Consider the following 14,096-nt stretch of genomic DNA (forward strand, 5'->3'; position numbering starts at 1 on the left):
GTTGGCAAAGGTAGTGGAGCGCAGGAACAAGGGGATGAATGTAAAGCTTGAGACTTCGCACAACGAGGCACATGATTTCATCTTGTTGGAAGGCGAGAAAGAGGTTGTTGGGGATGCGACGAGGAGGATGAAAGACTGGGTGAAGACCATTATCTGTTAACGTCCCACACCCGCATCCGGGACACCCCCACATGTGGGACACCCAAAAATGCCTCATCAACACCGCTAGCCTCTAACTTCAACCTCTTTTTTCTTTACCAATATCGATTCAATCGTTACGAAATTTTACGTACGTCTTCTTTACACTAATATGAGTCAATATACCGAAGATGATATTTATCGAGCTCTTCAAGCAATAGCTACCGGTCAAAGCCTTCGAAAAGCAGCATATGAGCATGGTGTCCCAAGGTCTACTCTTTCACGACGGATTCAGGGAGCCCAGTCAAGAGATACAGCCTTCGCTGACTACCAGAGGCTCTCTTCAGCCCAGGAATCTCATCTGGCTGAATGGGTTCGAATCCAGGCCGCCCTAGGCCTCCCACCAACCCATCAACAGCTCAAAGACTTCGCCGAGCGTATCCTACAGATCCACGGAGACACCGAACCACTTGGAAAGAACTGGGTCCAGGCTTTTATCAAGAGGAACCCTTCAGTCAAGGTCCAGAGAAGCAGAGCTATCGATTCCCAGCGTATTAATGGAGCCTCAGCTAATGTGATCAGGCAATGGTTCAAATACCTCGCTATCCCTGAGATCAAAGCTATTAAGGCCTCGAATCGATACAATATGGATGAGACAGGTATTCTAGAAGGTAGAGGATCAAATTATCTTGTTCTAGGATCATCTGAGACTCGTTCTATACGGAAGAAACAGCCTGGATCTCGAGCTTGGACATCTCTTATAGAGTGTATCTCTGCGACTGGTACTGCACTACCCCCACTTGTGATATACAAGGGGAAGTCTGTCCAGCAGCAGTGGTTTCCTCTGGACTTGACTCCATACGAAGCCTGGAGGTTTACAGCAACAGAGAATGGGTGGACGTCAGAGTCTACGGCTATTGAGTGGCTACAAAAGATCTTTATTCCTTTGACTCAACCAGAGGACCCTGAAGAGACTAGGTTACTTATCCTAGATGGGCATAGTAGCCACGAAACGACAGAGTTTATGTACCTCTGCTTCATAAACAAGATACACTTGCTTTTCTTGCCGCCACACACATCCCACGTTCTCCAGCCTCTCGATCAGTCAGTCTTTGGACCCCTCAAGGCAGCCTATAAGAAGGAGCTTGGTTACCTTGACCGATGGGATACTACTACTGTCGTAGGGAAGAGAAACTTTCTCCTCTGCTATAGAAAGGCACGTCTAGCAGCATTGACCGCTAAGAACATTATCAGTGAATGGAAATATACTGGTCTCTGGCCTTCGAGCATAGCTAGACCACTTATGAGCCCCCTGATCCTTGAGAATACGTCAGCACCAATCAAACAGCCTAGTCAGACTTGCAAAGGGCACTCTAGTAGTCAGGACTGGGCGTTAGAGACATCAAAAGTAGCCTGGTCAACGCCTAAGAGGAGAGATGAGCTCCAAGATCAACTCAGCTTATTCAGCAAGCTTGATAGTGATCCAAATACCCAGCGGCTACTCTTTCAGAAAGTTCAAAAGGGCTTTGATGAGAAGGACTACCAATTAGCTGTCTCACAGCGAAAGATTGAGGTAATAGAGGCAGAGCTTGAGGCTAGTAGGGCTAGGAAGCGGAGGAAGGTCAAGATGAGCCCAAATTCGAAGTTTACTAATATCAAGGCTATTCGGAAGGCTCAAATCGAGGCTGGTGAAATTGAGGATAGTACAGATGAGTCTAGCGAGTCTGAAAACCCTAGTGACGGTGAAAGCTGTATTGTAGTCGCATTAGAATAAGTGTAAAAAAAGGTTGAAGTTAATGGTTATAATATACAGCATCATTTTTAGGGCGTCCCACATGTGGGGGTGTCCCGGATGTAGGTGTGGGACGTTAATAGTGCCTACACGTTGGACTGTGACGCATTATTAAAAGTGCCACCACGCTATCAAGTCGAGACCAGAAAATTGGCGCCCAACCCCATTTCTAAAGTTGCAGTTTGCGAGCCAAGGTTTCTCCACCTAGCTTTATCACGAAAGGCATTGGATCGACTTTTTCGTGCAGGATACAAAAGGTATTTTATACAGCTGGAAACCAGCTATTTCGAAATTTGCGAACTTCAGTATCCGCACCTTCATATAAGACACAGCATCTTTTTTTACATGGACCTAGCTGGGGCAGCACCTTATTTTGTTTTCTTTATCTTTTCGCTCTCAACACCTCGGTGTTAAGAATGACGTTTCCAATGACTGCTGCTGATTCCGGTATACTATCCAGCCTGATGACTTCGGCAGCTTTGAGGACAATAAAGAAGAACTCGTAGCGCAGCAGCAGAGTTGATTGGCAGTCTTTCCAGAGTAGCTAGGCTTATGGTTTGCGTCAGAATTGGTTGCACTCTCATGATGGCGGTGGCGAGATCCCCGTCTAAACCAGCACCATCAGATGGAAAATATTAGTCATGGAAATTCAACAACAACAGGAAAGGCAATTTCAGCACAGCACGTATTTGAGTTAAATAAAGGCAACTTGACAAGACGTGTCGAATTGATACCGTATAGTAGTCTGAGCTAGCTGGAGGGTTCGGGATGTTCTGCGTATCCTAATAGACTCGATCGACACTATGCAAATCAACTCTCTGAGAAGCGAAGCATTAATAGGATTGGGTGGTTCGGGTCTCGATAGATGTTTTATTTAGTGAGTCTGGGAATTCCTTGTAATAATGGGAGAGCTTGAATCAGCAACTCGCGTCTGATGGCTCTCCCGTCTCAAGCAATCCCTTTCTAGCCTCGCTTATGCTGCCTCGTTTCGCAAATCATATTCAGGCCGGACGAATCAATTGAACCACTGTTTACCCCAGGAAAGCTCGCGATTTCAAACTTTTGAGTTCGCATGACCTGATTGTCCTGATTTATCTAAGAGGCAGTCCATGTGCTTATTACTTGAGTGAACTTGACCAATTTCAAGGATGTATAGCAAGGATATATGGCCCCAAATATATCCGCTGAGTCATTGCCTCGCAAATTTATTAAAATTAGACCAGATGAAGCCCAGGGAGATTCATCCAGATTATGATAGAACGTACAAACTTAAGTTATCATATTTTCGTCTGAAGACTCAGATGGCTGGCTCATGTCAGCGCCTAGACTGGCGGCTAAAGCTTGACTTGGCTTGTCTTGTCTAAGAATAACATCCACCGGCGACCTCATGTTTGGCGGCTGCCTCCAGGCGGACAGCCCTCATGACACCCAGTTAAATTTCTGGTCCGTTGTCTATGATGAATTTGGTGATCAGATCAGTGACAATAGTTGTCACCGTTGCTGACAAAGGCACGTGCATTAGGGCTGTCCCTATTTAGGCATTGAAGATAGGATCCAAAGCATCTTTGAATCCTTTCAAGGAGCAAAGCTATTCATCTGCATCAGACTTCACTTCATTTATACCATCTATACAACCCACGATAGAGTTCATTGATTCTTGTATGAGAATATGTATTCTTCTTCAATCATTGTCTTTTCTCAGTATTATAACCTCACTATGAAGCTCACTCACTTCTTCCTGCCAGCTCTGGCACTCTCCACCGTCGTTCTGGCCCAATGCAGCGGCTCAGCAACCTCTTCCACGGCAACTCCCATCTGCCCAGCCGCTGATCTATTCTGGACCGATAAGGTCAACCTCATCGAACTCGCAGGGATTATCTACCGCTGCCGCAAAGACCACTTTCTCGCCGTCACAAAGGTAGTCGTTATCCCTAAGCCGAACAAAACGACAGCCCAAAAGCAGACCCCTAGCGGCTGGCGACCGATAGCGCTGCTTAGTACGATAGGGAAGGTGATAGAGGCGGTGATATGCCAGCGTATCACTACCGTCGCGGAGACGGCCGGTCTGCTACCAAACGGCCAAATGGGTAACCGAAAGGGGCGGTCCACCGAATTAGCGATACGTATAGTCGAGGACGTAACCTATACAGCTTGGAGGCGCGGAGGGATCGCCACACTACTACAACTTGATATTAAGGGGGCGTTCGACACAGTTAACCACAGGCGTTTGATTTCTATACTAGCCCGGAAGGGCTACCCGGAGTGGGTTCAGGAATGGGTACACAGCTTCGTAGAGGATAGGACAGTACGCCTCCGGTTCGACGGTAAGGAGTCAGAGCTGATCCCTCTACGAGCTGGCGTCCCCCAGGGGTCGCCACTCTCCCCGATACTATTTATCCTATATATCTCGACGCTATATGAGGAACTAGCGGAGAAACACCCCCTACTCTTAGTCGTAGGGTTCGCGGACGATACGAACCTACTCAGCGTGAGCACAGACACGGGCACGACCTGCCGCCGACTAGAGGACGCTTGGGCTACGTGCCAACGGTGGGCCGCCAGGCACGGGATGGAGTTCGCTCCGGACAAGAGTGAGCTGATGCACTTCACTAGAACCCGAGACCCCTCCCTGCAGAGTATCCGTTTTGGAAACGCTACAGTAACGCCGAAGGTCTCGGCAAGGTTCCTAGGGGTCTGGTTTGACCGCAAATTAACGTGGCACGCCCATACCGAACGGGTTAAATCAAAAATGGCGACTCAGAAGCTAGCCCTAACAAAGCTAGTGAACATGACGTGGGGCTGCGATCTCATACGGGCGAGACTACTGTACACGTCGGTTATTTGCAGCGCGATCGCCTTCGGGGCGGCTGCGTGGCACACTATAAGCGAGGAACCAGCGGGGCCAGCTAAGAGCCTAGTCGGGATACAGAATGAGTGCCTCCGAATAGTCTGTGGCGCCTACAAAGCGACACCGGTCCGACACCTAGAAATAGAGGCAGCTATCCCGCCACTAGACCTATATCTCAGTGCCCGGGCGGCGAAATTTGAAGAACGGCTACGGAATAACGGCAAAAGGAGCCTGCTTCGGAGCGCGAGCGCGAGAGCGTCACACATACTCCGACAGGACACGCCGGCGAGACGGAAGCGGACGTCACAATCGCTCAGACCAGCGGGGTACACGATAGAGAAGGAGGCTAGGGGCTCCGAGTGGATAGGCAAGGCGAAGGAAGTCCCGGCCGCCCTCCTAGACCACTGGGAGAAGAGATGGCTCTCCGGGGCAGCACAACACGACCGCCAGCGACGCGCTATCGCCGAGGAGCAGGAGGGCCCCTCGATGCGAATGCCGAAACAGGGCAAGTACTCAGACCTAAACCGACCGGAGGCGTCTACCCTATGCCAGATCAGGACCGGAAAAATAGGACTATCAGCTTTCTTATTTAAGATAGGAGCCTTCGGTGTGTACTCGCCGTTATGCCGCTGTGGAGAGGCCCCCGAGACGGCAGAGCACGTAATCCTCTTTTGCGGCCTGCTGGAAGAATCGAGAGAGCACCTACGGGCCACTATCGCACCATGGCCGCTGCATACACGTAGAGACCTGGCAAGGGCGACGGGGAAACCAGTAGTCAGCGGGACTATCACAAGGTGGCTACTCAGGACTGGCCGGATAGCGCTTAGGCCCGGATAATATCGATCTTCTCAGGGGGACTTTGTTAGTAGGGTGAGAACTAACATAGTATTGTGGTGGACGTAACGCAGTCGCTAATAGAGCGAACCTACGTAGCAGCGTATGTATTTAGTCCAGTCATTAGGGCACGGTTTGACATACGGGAGCACTTGTAGAGGTACCGGGGGCTTCGAGCCTACGGCGTATTTAATAATAATAATTCTCGCCGTCAACAGCGCCAGCTAGTAGTTCCAATACCTAGACAAAACCCTCGAATCACACGGCAACAGCCGCGTCACCATTTCCTCACTAATCCTCTTCATTAACAAGACGGCCTTCGACTATATTGGCCACTACAACAAGCTGCTATGTTTCCAAGTGGCCTACAACTTTCCCACGTCTTACTACGGCCGTTCAAACGTCTTCCGCCCCCTCTAAGCTACCGCAACCTACGATATCAACAGCACAGCCCCCATTCATGACGAGGGTCCCGAGAAGGCCCTCAAAGCGTGAATCCCCGTCGTCATATCCGACTATGAGGCCGATCTCGCCTCCTTCGTCAATGGCGTGACTTCCGGCCACAGTGTCCTCTTCGGCATCAAAGTCGTACTGAACCAGAGCGGATTATTCAACGCCCGCACCGCTGTAGGTATGTGGGGGTACAGTAGTGGTACGCTGGCGACCGAAATCACCATGGAGCCGCAGAGAACCGTTACTCCTGAAGGAGACTAGGACGCATATCCCTTGAATGCGCTTAAGACGGTTAGGACGACTTCGATGCTGGGGTGTAAAGTGCTTTAGTATCTTGAGTTTCCTGGGTTTGGCGTATGAGGAGCTTGAGTTGGCGAACTGGATCGACACCAGCTTGTTGAAAGAAACTGAGATCCGCCAGCTCCAGACGTACCGCGAGAGGTTCTTCACTGCGCAAGGGGATGCGTGTAATTTTGCCACAGGATCGGACTACTTCAACTCGAATTTCAACCGGTAGTTCAAGCTCACCTAGGTACGGAACCTGACGTAGGTTCCGGTGATCCAGAATTCTGCGAAGGCCGGCAAAATAGGGATTCTAGGTGACTGGAGGGCATTGTTAAAACATGTCCAGCCTGCAGAGGAGCACCTCAGAGACATTTACAAGATCAATCAGAACTCAGGATCAAGTCCCATTGGAACCATACATATCAATGGTCCATGGTCCAAAGATTGCGCAACAGAGATGCACCCTTTCTTTCTTCAAACCGACCACGAGCTTTCATGGAACTTTGCGATGAATTCCTCGGAGAACCCGGTTTGGTCTCATCTCCCGACTAATTCATTGGAACACCTTTAGACCCTGCCACTCTTCATAATCTCACGGTTCGTAATTTTTCAAGGCAGTTTGTAGATGTAGATTTAGATTCCCTGTCACAGGTTTTAGCACGCATAGCGACGCGTTGGATGAATACGCAACAAATCTTATAATTGAGTTGCGATTGAAAAGTTGGATCTCCTAGTTTAAGTGGTAGGATCTATAAAGTTGGAGCCTCCCTCGCAAGGGATTCTTCGTCCGTTGTTTATACTTTGCACCGTTGACTGCCACCCCATTGATCCCACCAGGCGATGGAATTTGGCCGCCGTTGAGGGACTCAACCAGATGGAGGTTGCTTCACGAGATCAGCCCATGCCGTCTTTCCGATGGATAGTTATGGACCGAAGTGTTTCTCTGAGATTTCTGGGGTTTCAAGCATCTTTCGTCAGACAAAACAGAGATATTGCGTGCTCCATTGCGTGGCTCTTTCTTGAGCAGCGAAGGTCTTTGCCTGTTTGATATTGTTTATTAGGAGTGATGTCTTCTTTGAGAAATTCTCTGATCCATATTACACTGTATCTCTATGCTAGCCTTACCACAGTACCCGTACCTGACACTCGTTCATCTGTACGCTCTTAAATACCTTTGCAATGCTTGGCCTTTTGCACTGGGCCATGGCCGTTGTCGCAGTCACTGCTACGCCGCTCAAGTTGTCGCTGAAGAACAAGCTTGGTGGGCAACTCAACGCCTATGTTACGGGTCAAGATACTGCGGGAGACGTTGTCATGCTCGCACCAGACGGCTCCTGGTACCATCCTGATGCTGGAGGAAGCACAAGTCCTGTTCAAATCAACGCCGCGAATGTCACACTTCCTCTCACAGGCGATGTCACAGAACTCACGATCCCAGATTTTATCTCAGCGGGTCGCATTTGGGTTGCTGTGGGAGAGCTACAATTCTTCACTGTAAGTACCCAACCCAACACAGCCTCTATACCCAAACTCGTTTCTGCCCCTTTTACCCACCATTAACTAGCCCTTATGATTTCAAAATATGTCCCTGCCAACCCCCTATGTTCATAAGTAGTCTTGTAAACTAATGAGTGAATCATCCGATCGGATACCCGTTAACTGACGCCATAGACTTCAACTGACGGAAAAAACCAGCTCGTTGAACCTTCGGCCGTAAACCCTGATGATCCCTCAGCCGATGTCAACTGGGGTTTCGTGGAACTTACAAACACGGAAAAGAGCGGCATTTACGCCAACATCTCTTTCGTCGATTGGGTCGGCCTACTTTTGGGAATGTCCTTAACGCTTGGTAGCGGTGAGGTTCAAACCGTGAGTAGCTCCCGGCAGAGAAGCACTTTGGCTGCGCCAGATATATTGTGGTATAATCTGTGTCGCATATTTCAGATCACCTTCTCGCTTCCTTAGCGACATAACTGCTAATCCAGACTTTTTAGGTCGAAGGTCTCGCCAAGAATGCCGTTTCAAGCATTTGCAACGACATGAAGACGCAAGCCGCTGACGGTCAACCATGGGATAAAATGTGTGTTTCTGACGCAAGTGGTAACCCACTTCGCGTTCTATCGCCCAATATGTATGCTACCATCAATTCCGGTGCTATGCAAGATTGGTAAGTATCCCATTCCTCACTTGGGTGCCTCACTTGGGTGATTAGCACCGTATCATGAAAATTCGCTGACGGATGATTAGTGAGTAGCCTTGCGTTGATCTGTGGCGCGCCAGAGAGACACACGTCACACGCCGGAATGCGGTGTTGCTAACATAGAACAGATTACACCGACTACGCTAACAAGGTCTGGGATCAGTATACCAACCAGGACCTTGTTTTCGACACGCAGAACGCGGGAAACACCACTTGCCGCGCCAACGGTGACCAGCTCACTTGCACCAATGACAACCGCGCGTAAGTCTGCCTTCAGAAATTAACTGACAATTGTACCTGACCTCGCAGTTATGCACGCCCTACCGTTGGTGACATTTGGGGCTGCAACTCAGGGCCTTTTGCAATGACTCAAGAGTATGTTGATGCTCAAACTGTATGTCCTATATTTTACGAAACGGAAGGTTAATGAACGTCAATTAGTGATAACGATATCCATAAAGCCGTCGTACCCCGTCTCTGTGCCGCGTTCCAGCGCTCAACACTGCTCCTAGACGGTGGTGATGTGCAGCCCAGCTCGGCAGTAGGTAAGGACACGTACTACAAAGAGACGCCAACCAACCACTACAGCCGTATTGTGCACAATTATTTGGTGGGTGGTCGAGGTTATGCCTTCGCATATGATGATGTCAATCCAGATGGCGAGAATGCTGCTGGTGTTGTTTCTGGACCCAGCCCTCAGGAGCTGGCAATCACTATTGGTGGGGCGTGATAAGATCTGCATGGGTTGTATTCATTCAAAAAGTTGATGGAAAGTCGTTATAGTGATGCATATACGTGGCGGAACATGTATTCATTTGAATGGCGTTGAACAAAAGGCTAGATAGTAATCTGCTGTTGGATTGGAAAACAGAATTTGCACATACATCTCTTTCGTATACTCTCGTATCCACAATGTGGTAAAACGAAATCCCTTAATTTAGAAGTGAAAAGAATCCAACATATTAATCTAATCTAAACAACCTTGCAAACGTCAAACCATAACCATCTCCAAGCATATTCATCCATTTGCAACATTTGGAATTAACACATCAGATGAATCGACACTTTACCCATAGGTGCCCTTAAGCAGTGTAGTTCTCATTATCATTGCCACCAGTTTGTCCTTGACCCTGACCCTCACCTTCTCCAGCTCCTGAGCCCTCCCCATCACCTTCGCCTCCCGCACCAACACCTCCGCCAACAGATCTGTAAGTAGAATTAGGATACATTCTTCGTATTACCAAATCATGCAGGAGTTTAGATTTGGAAACATACCCGCCAGCGCCTCCACCAACGCTCCCTCCAGCTCCTCCGCCGATAGAACTGTAATAAAGGTCAACACAAACTCTTCACGCGGCCAGTTTGGATAGAGAAGTGAAAAGCACTTTGAAACCTACCCGCCAGCACCTCCACCAACATTTCCGCCAGCATCTCCGCCGACGGAACTATAGTAAAGGTCAGCAAAGACTCTTCACATCCACCAGTCTGGACAGTATAATATCCACGCAAAGGTTTTTGAGACTTACCCGCCAGCACCTCCGCCAACATTTCCGTCAACACCTCCACCAACAGAGCTGTAATAAGGGTAAGCATACTCTTCGCTAGGCCAGTTTGGGCAGTGAACGGAGAAATCTTGAAACCTACCCGCCAACATCTCCATCAACATTTCCGCCAACACCTCCGCCAACAGAGCTATAATAAGATCAGCGAAGACTGTTCGCATCCGCCAGTCCCGGCGTTGTGTCCACGCGGCAAATCTTGAAACTTACCCGCCAGCGCCTCCACCGACATTCCCGCCAGCACCTCCGCCGACAGAGCTGTAACAAAGATCAGCAAAGACTCTTTGGTAGACCAATCGGGCCCACGTCCCCGGAAAGAATTTTGAAACCTACCCGCCAGCGCCTCCACCAACATTCCCGCCAGCACCTCCGCCAACAGAGCTGCAATATGGATCAATACATACTTTCATATCCGCCAAGATCTTGAAACTTACCCGCCAGCACCTCCATCAAGACTCCCGCCGGCATCGCCACCAACGCCACCGCCAACAGAGCTATAAGTAAGGTCAGGATAAACTTTTCGTGTCGCCTAATCATGCAAGAGTTTAACAAAGAGAATCTGGAAACATACCCACCAGCACCTCCACCAACAGAACTATAATCAAAATTAGTAAAGACTGTATCCACCGGCGGAAACTGAATAACAACAGAAGAGTTTGGAGACTTACCCGCCAGCATCTCCGCTACCTCCCGCGAAGCCACCAAGGAGGCCCCTAAATGCAGGTTAGCAATTTTTTACCCACCGAGGCCAGAAAAGTCAAAATACCCAAGGCCACCCTTTCCATTACCACCAACTAGACCCCCTAGGCCACCCTTTCCACTGCCACCACCTAGTCCACCTAGGCCACCCTTTCCTCCACCAATGAAACTTGAAAGCATGCCTCCAGCTCCAGCTTCGGCTCCGGCTCCGGCTCCAGCACCGGCACCTCCAGAACCCCCAGCACCTCCGAAGCCTCCAAGAACACCCTTGAGCTGGCCGAGTCCGCCAGATGAGTGACCACCCTTGCTGCCAAGAAGGCCCTTGATATGGTCGAGGGACAGGCCACCACTGATACCGCCGCCGGTGCTGCCGCCGGTGCTGCCGCCGGTGCTGCCGCCGGCTCCGCCCTTGTAACCGGGGAGGGGGGAGGCGGTGGCCGAAGCGGCCATGATAGCAAGGAGAGTGGTGGTGGTGAACTTCATTTTGAAGAGAATGTTATTTTTAATGGTAGAATGATTGTGTTGTCGTTCTATGGATGCAATAATGAGTGTTCGACGTCTGCTATCAGATCTGTGAATGAATGGAAATTTTCTAGTAGAGAGTCAAAGATTGAAAGGGAGTATTATCTGTTGAAAGGGATTGTTGATGAGGAAAGAAAGAATCGAATATCGACGAGAATACGTCGTGCTATATATATTCCAAGATTCTGGAGGTAGCCGAGGTCTCGGCATACATAAAGATACGATGCAATTCGACGAGGGTCAGCCACAAAACGAGCGTCGGCCTTGGATTTGGGAAGCTTCTTTTCCGTTTAACCGGTATCACTATCCCCACAACAGAATCCAAATCCTTTGTAATCACCGTGCGATAGTGTCATCAGATCTAGATGCTCCTAACAAAATATGAGGAAATTGGCAGCGTGGCCCTGCGTAACATTAGCAGACCTATACAGTCAATGCGACTCTCCTGGTGGCGCTTTTGGGTCATGCTGCAGACTAGTTGGCTAGTTGGCAAGTTAAGATTTCTAGAAGATGGACTTCGGGATGCCCAAAGCCCAATTTGATACACGCGAGGCAACAAAACCCAAGCCATTATGGCGCGAGAGGATGGGCCAGTAATATGCGACCCCTATTTCATCCAATATGACTTTCTAGAAGATTGGGCTCGCATGCTAGAAGGACTAGGTCGAACTCGAGTCCAGATAACGCTAGTATCATTGCATTGTGTCGAGCGGATGAACCCATTAATCGCTCGGAGCACCTTGCAGGATATCGACAGACCAGACCCTTCTGCGGTCGCCTTTTCGATCGTCATTGATTACTTAACAATTAGACAATCGAGGCGTTTGATGAGAAGCAAATTGCCACTCATTATAATCGGAAATAATTAGTGTGTGTTTAGACTCGAGAAACCCCGTAGTCCCGGAAGATGCACCTCGAGCGCATTGGAGCGGCCGCATGTAGCATTTTTTGGGCGTTAAGTCAAAACAAACATCCAACTGTGCTGGACTATCTTGGCTCCAGGTAGCGGATCTCGCCGTTGATCGAGAACTTAGGAGATATGCTTGGAAGGGGACGAATTTGATATTTCGAATAACAAGCCGAACGAAGAGACCACGGATTTCCTATCAGTATATGGAAAATCTCCGTCGTAAGAATGGATGAAAGCAAGATGAATCTTGCGAAGTAGTTATGCTTTAGCTCTTTAACATATGTACAATTTCTCCTGTTCCCTTCCAGTATTGGCAACGGGTCTTGTCCACTTTTCTTCACCGCAACACTTCAAATCCAGCTTTCTCTCACTTCGTGGTGTTGTTGGGTATGGCAGCATACGTCGGTCTCACGTATCTACAAAACCATGTTAGCATCTGAAAATCATAGCCGAAGAACTATTTGTAAGGAACAGGGAAAACCCACCGATCCGAATTATACACCTTGAAGTTCTCGCCCAACAGCTCCTTCTCGCGCGCCTGATCCGCCAAGTGCCGTCTCACCAGGTCACGGTCCTCCTCTGCCTGCAGGAGGGGAATCAAGTGGATGCGGGACCACATCTTCTCGCGGGCGAGTTCACTTTACCAACGAATCAGTATCTCGTCCATTTCGGAAGGCGCAATCCGGCAGTCTCCTAGAACTTACTTCTGCTCCTTGATACCCGTTCCCAGCTTGTAAAAGCCGTATATGCAGACGGCCCCCATGCCGAGGAGGAGGGTGGCCGGTCGGAAACCAGGGGCGGCCAGGTTGCGCTGTGAGAGAGTGATGAAGTCAGCGGCTGTATTTCACCTATGGCAGCCTCATACTTTGCTGATCGCAGTATGTACTGGTGCCGCCATAAATCCAATTCCAACTGATGCGCAAAGCGACCGAGGTTAGGCATGTAACCGATGCAGCAACATGCTCTGCGAGCCTCGACCTCATAGAACGGCCGTATTATTTATTTCCACCATTTCTCTTGCAGTGGCCGCATCGCTCAATCGCTAAGATAGTCTTGTCGAGCACCTTCCATCGCACCATCGCCCTTCACTTCCCGCCTCTTCCCAACCCAATCTTCCAGGCGCAACCCATCACAGACCGCGACCTCAATCGAACATCCTTTTCTCCCGGCTTCTCGCTCGCCAGAAAGTAACAGCCCTCCAAAAGAAACGAAGTCCACGAACCTTGTACTGCACTGGCCCGTAGCCCCCGACGGGGGGCATATCCTGCGGCATTGCGTCTGATTGTCCGGTCGCGTTTTGGTTTCGTTCGGTTGTGGGTGCCAAGCTGTCCAATTGATCGCCCGGCGATGTTGAAATGGCGGGATAAAGGATGGTCGGTCGATGTTAAGGGCCCTGCGCCATTGACGGAAGAAGACCTTTCGACACCCAAGGTGGGAGCTTCGAAGTGAGGTCAGTAGGCGAAGCTTGGACGTTCTGGCACGTGACACTGTTTCCCGGTAAACTCGGTGAGAAAGAGCAATGTCCAACCAATGAGGTCTGCCGAGGTATTGTAGGAAAAGGTGCATACCCTGAGTAGGAGGATCACAAACAAACCAACTATCAACAACACGAACAAAGGCTCAGAAGTAGGTGTATGGACTGAACATAAGTTATAGAAGATGTCTCAAATACTATTCAGAAACGCTATGCACCGGCCTTGCCCATAAAGTCCAGATTCAAATAAACTTGAATAACCATGTCGCTCTTTATCGCCTGGCCCTACAACACCAAGCAAAAGGCCACGTACATCACACAACCACTCCCTCTAGTTTCAGCCATTTTCTTCGGCGGAGGCAGCTTTCAGCTCAGCCTCGAG

General features: G+C 49.5%; 3 protein-coding genes across 3 annotated transcripts; 1 reads left to right on the forward strand and 2 right to left on the reverse strand.

Annotated features, from left to right (window-relative positions):
• Positions 1-7,553: 7,553 nt before the first annotated feature.
• BCR38DRAFT_413218 (uncharacterized protein) lies at positions 7,554-9,280 on the forward strand (the record flags this gene model as incomplete). The annotated part of the gene is made up of 6 exons (XM_040858809.1): positions 7,554-7,844; positions 8,046-8,219; positions 8,345-8,450; positions 8,679-8,811; positions 8,860-8,925; positions 8,992-9,280. The coding sequence occupies 6 exons, from the start codon at positions 7,554-7,556 to the stop codon at positions 9,278-9,280; spliced, it is 1,059 nt and encodes a 352-aa protein (XP_040711711.1).
• A 124-nt stretch (positions 9,281-9,404) lies between these two features.
• BCR38DRAFT_446958 (uncharacterized protein) lies at positions 9,405-11,189 on the reverse strand. Its single transcript, XM_040861125.1, has 11 exons — positions 10,876-11,189; positions 10,778-10,822; positions 10,681-10,704; positions 10,544-10,603; positions 10,443-10,490; positions 10,320-10,367; positions 10,195-10,242; positions 10,077-10,124; positions 9,948-9,995; positions 9,826-9,873; positions 9,405-9,756 (listed from the first exon to the last, which is right to left on the reverse strand). The coding sequence occupies exons 1-11, from the start codon at positions 10,986-10,988 to the stop codon at positions 9,633-9,635; spliced, it is 654 nt and encodes a 217-aa protein (XP_040711712.1). The 5' UTR covers positions 10,989-11,189; the 3' UTR covers positions 9,405-9,632.
• Positions 11,190-12,375: 1,186 nt separating this feature from the next.
• On the reverse strand, positions 12,376-13,699 carry BCR38DRAFT_446962 (GRIM-19 protein). Its single transcript, XM_040861126.1, has 4 exons — positions 13,463-13,699; positions 12,945-13,051; positions 12,726-12,878; positions 12,376-12,656 (listed from the first exon to the last, which is right to left on the reverse strand). Exons 1-4 carry the CDS (start codon positions 13,511-13,513, stop codon positions 12,608-12,610), a joined length of 360 nt encoding a protein of 119 aa, XP_040711713.1. The 5' UTR covers positions 13,514-13,699; the 3' UTR covers positions 12,376-12,607.
• Between the last annotated feature and the right edge of the window lie 397 nt (positions 13,700-14,096).

This window comes from Pseudomassariella vexata (genome assembly GCF_002105095.1).
Source record: "Pseudomassariella vexata strain CBS 129021 chromosome Unknown BCR38scaffold_15, whole genome shotgun sequence".
Taxonomy (NCBI): Eukaryota; Fungi; Ascomycota; class Sordariomycetes; order Amphisphaeriales; family Pseudomassariaceae; genus Pseudomassariella; species Pseudomassariella vexata.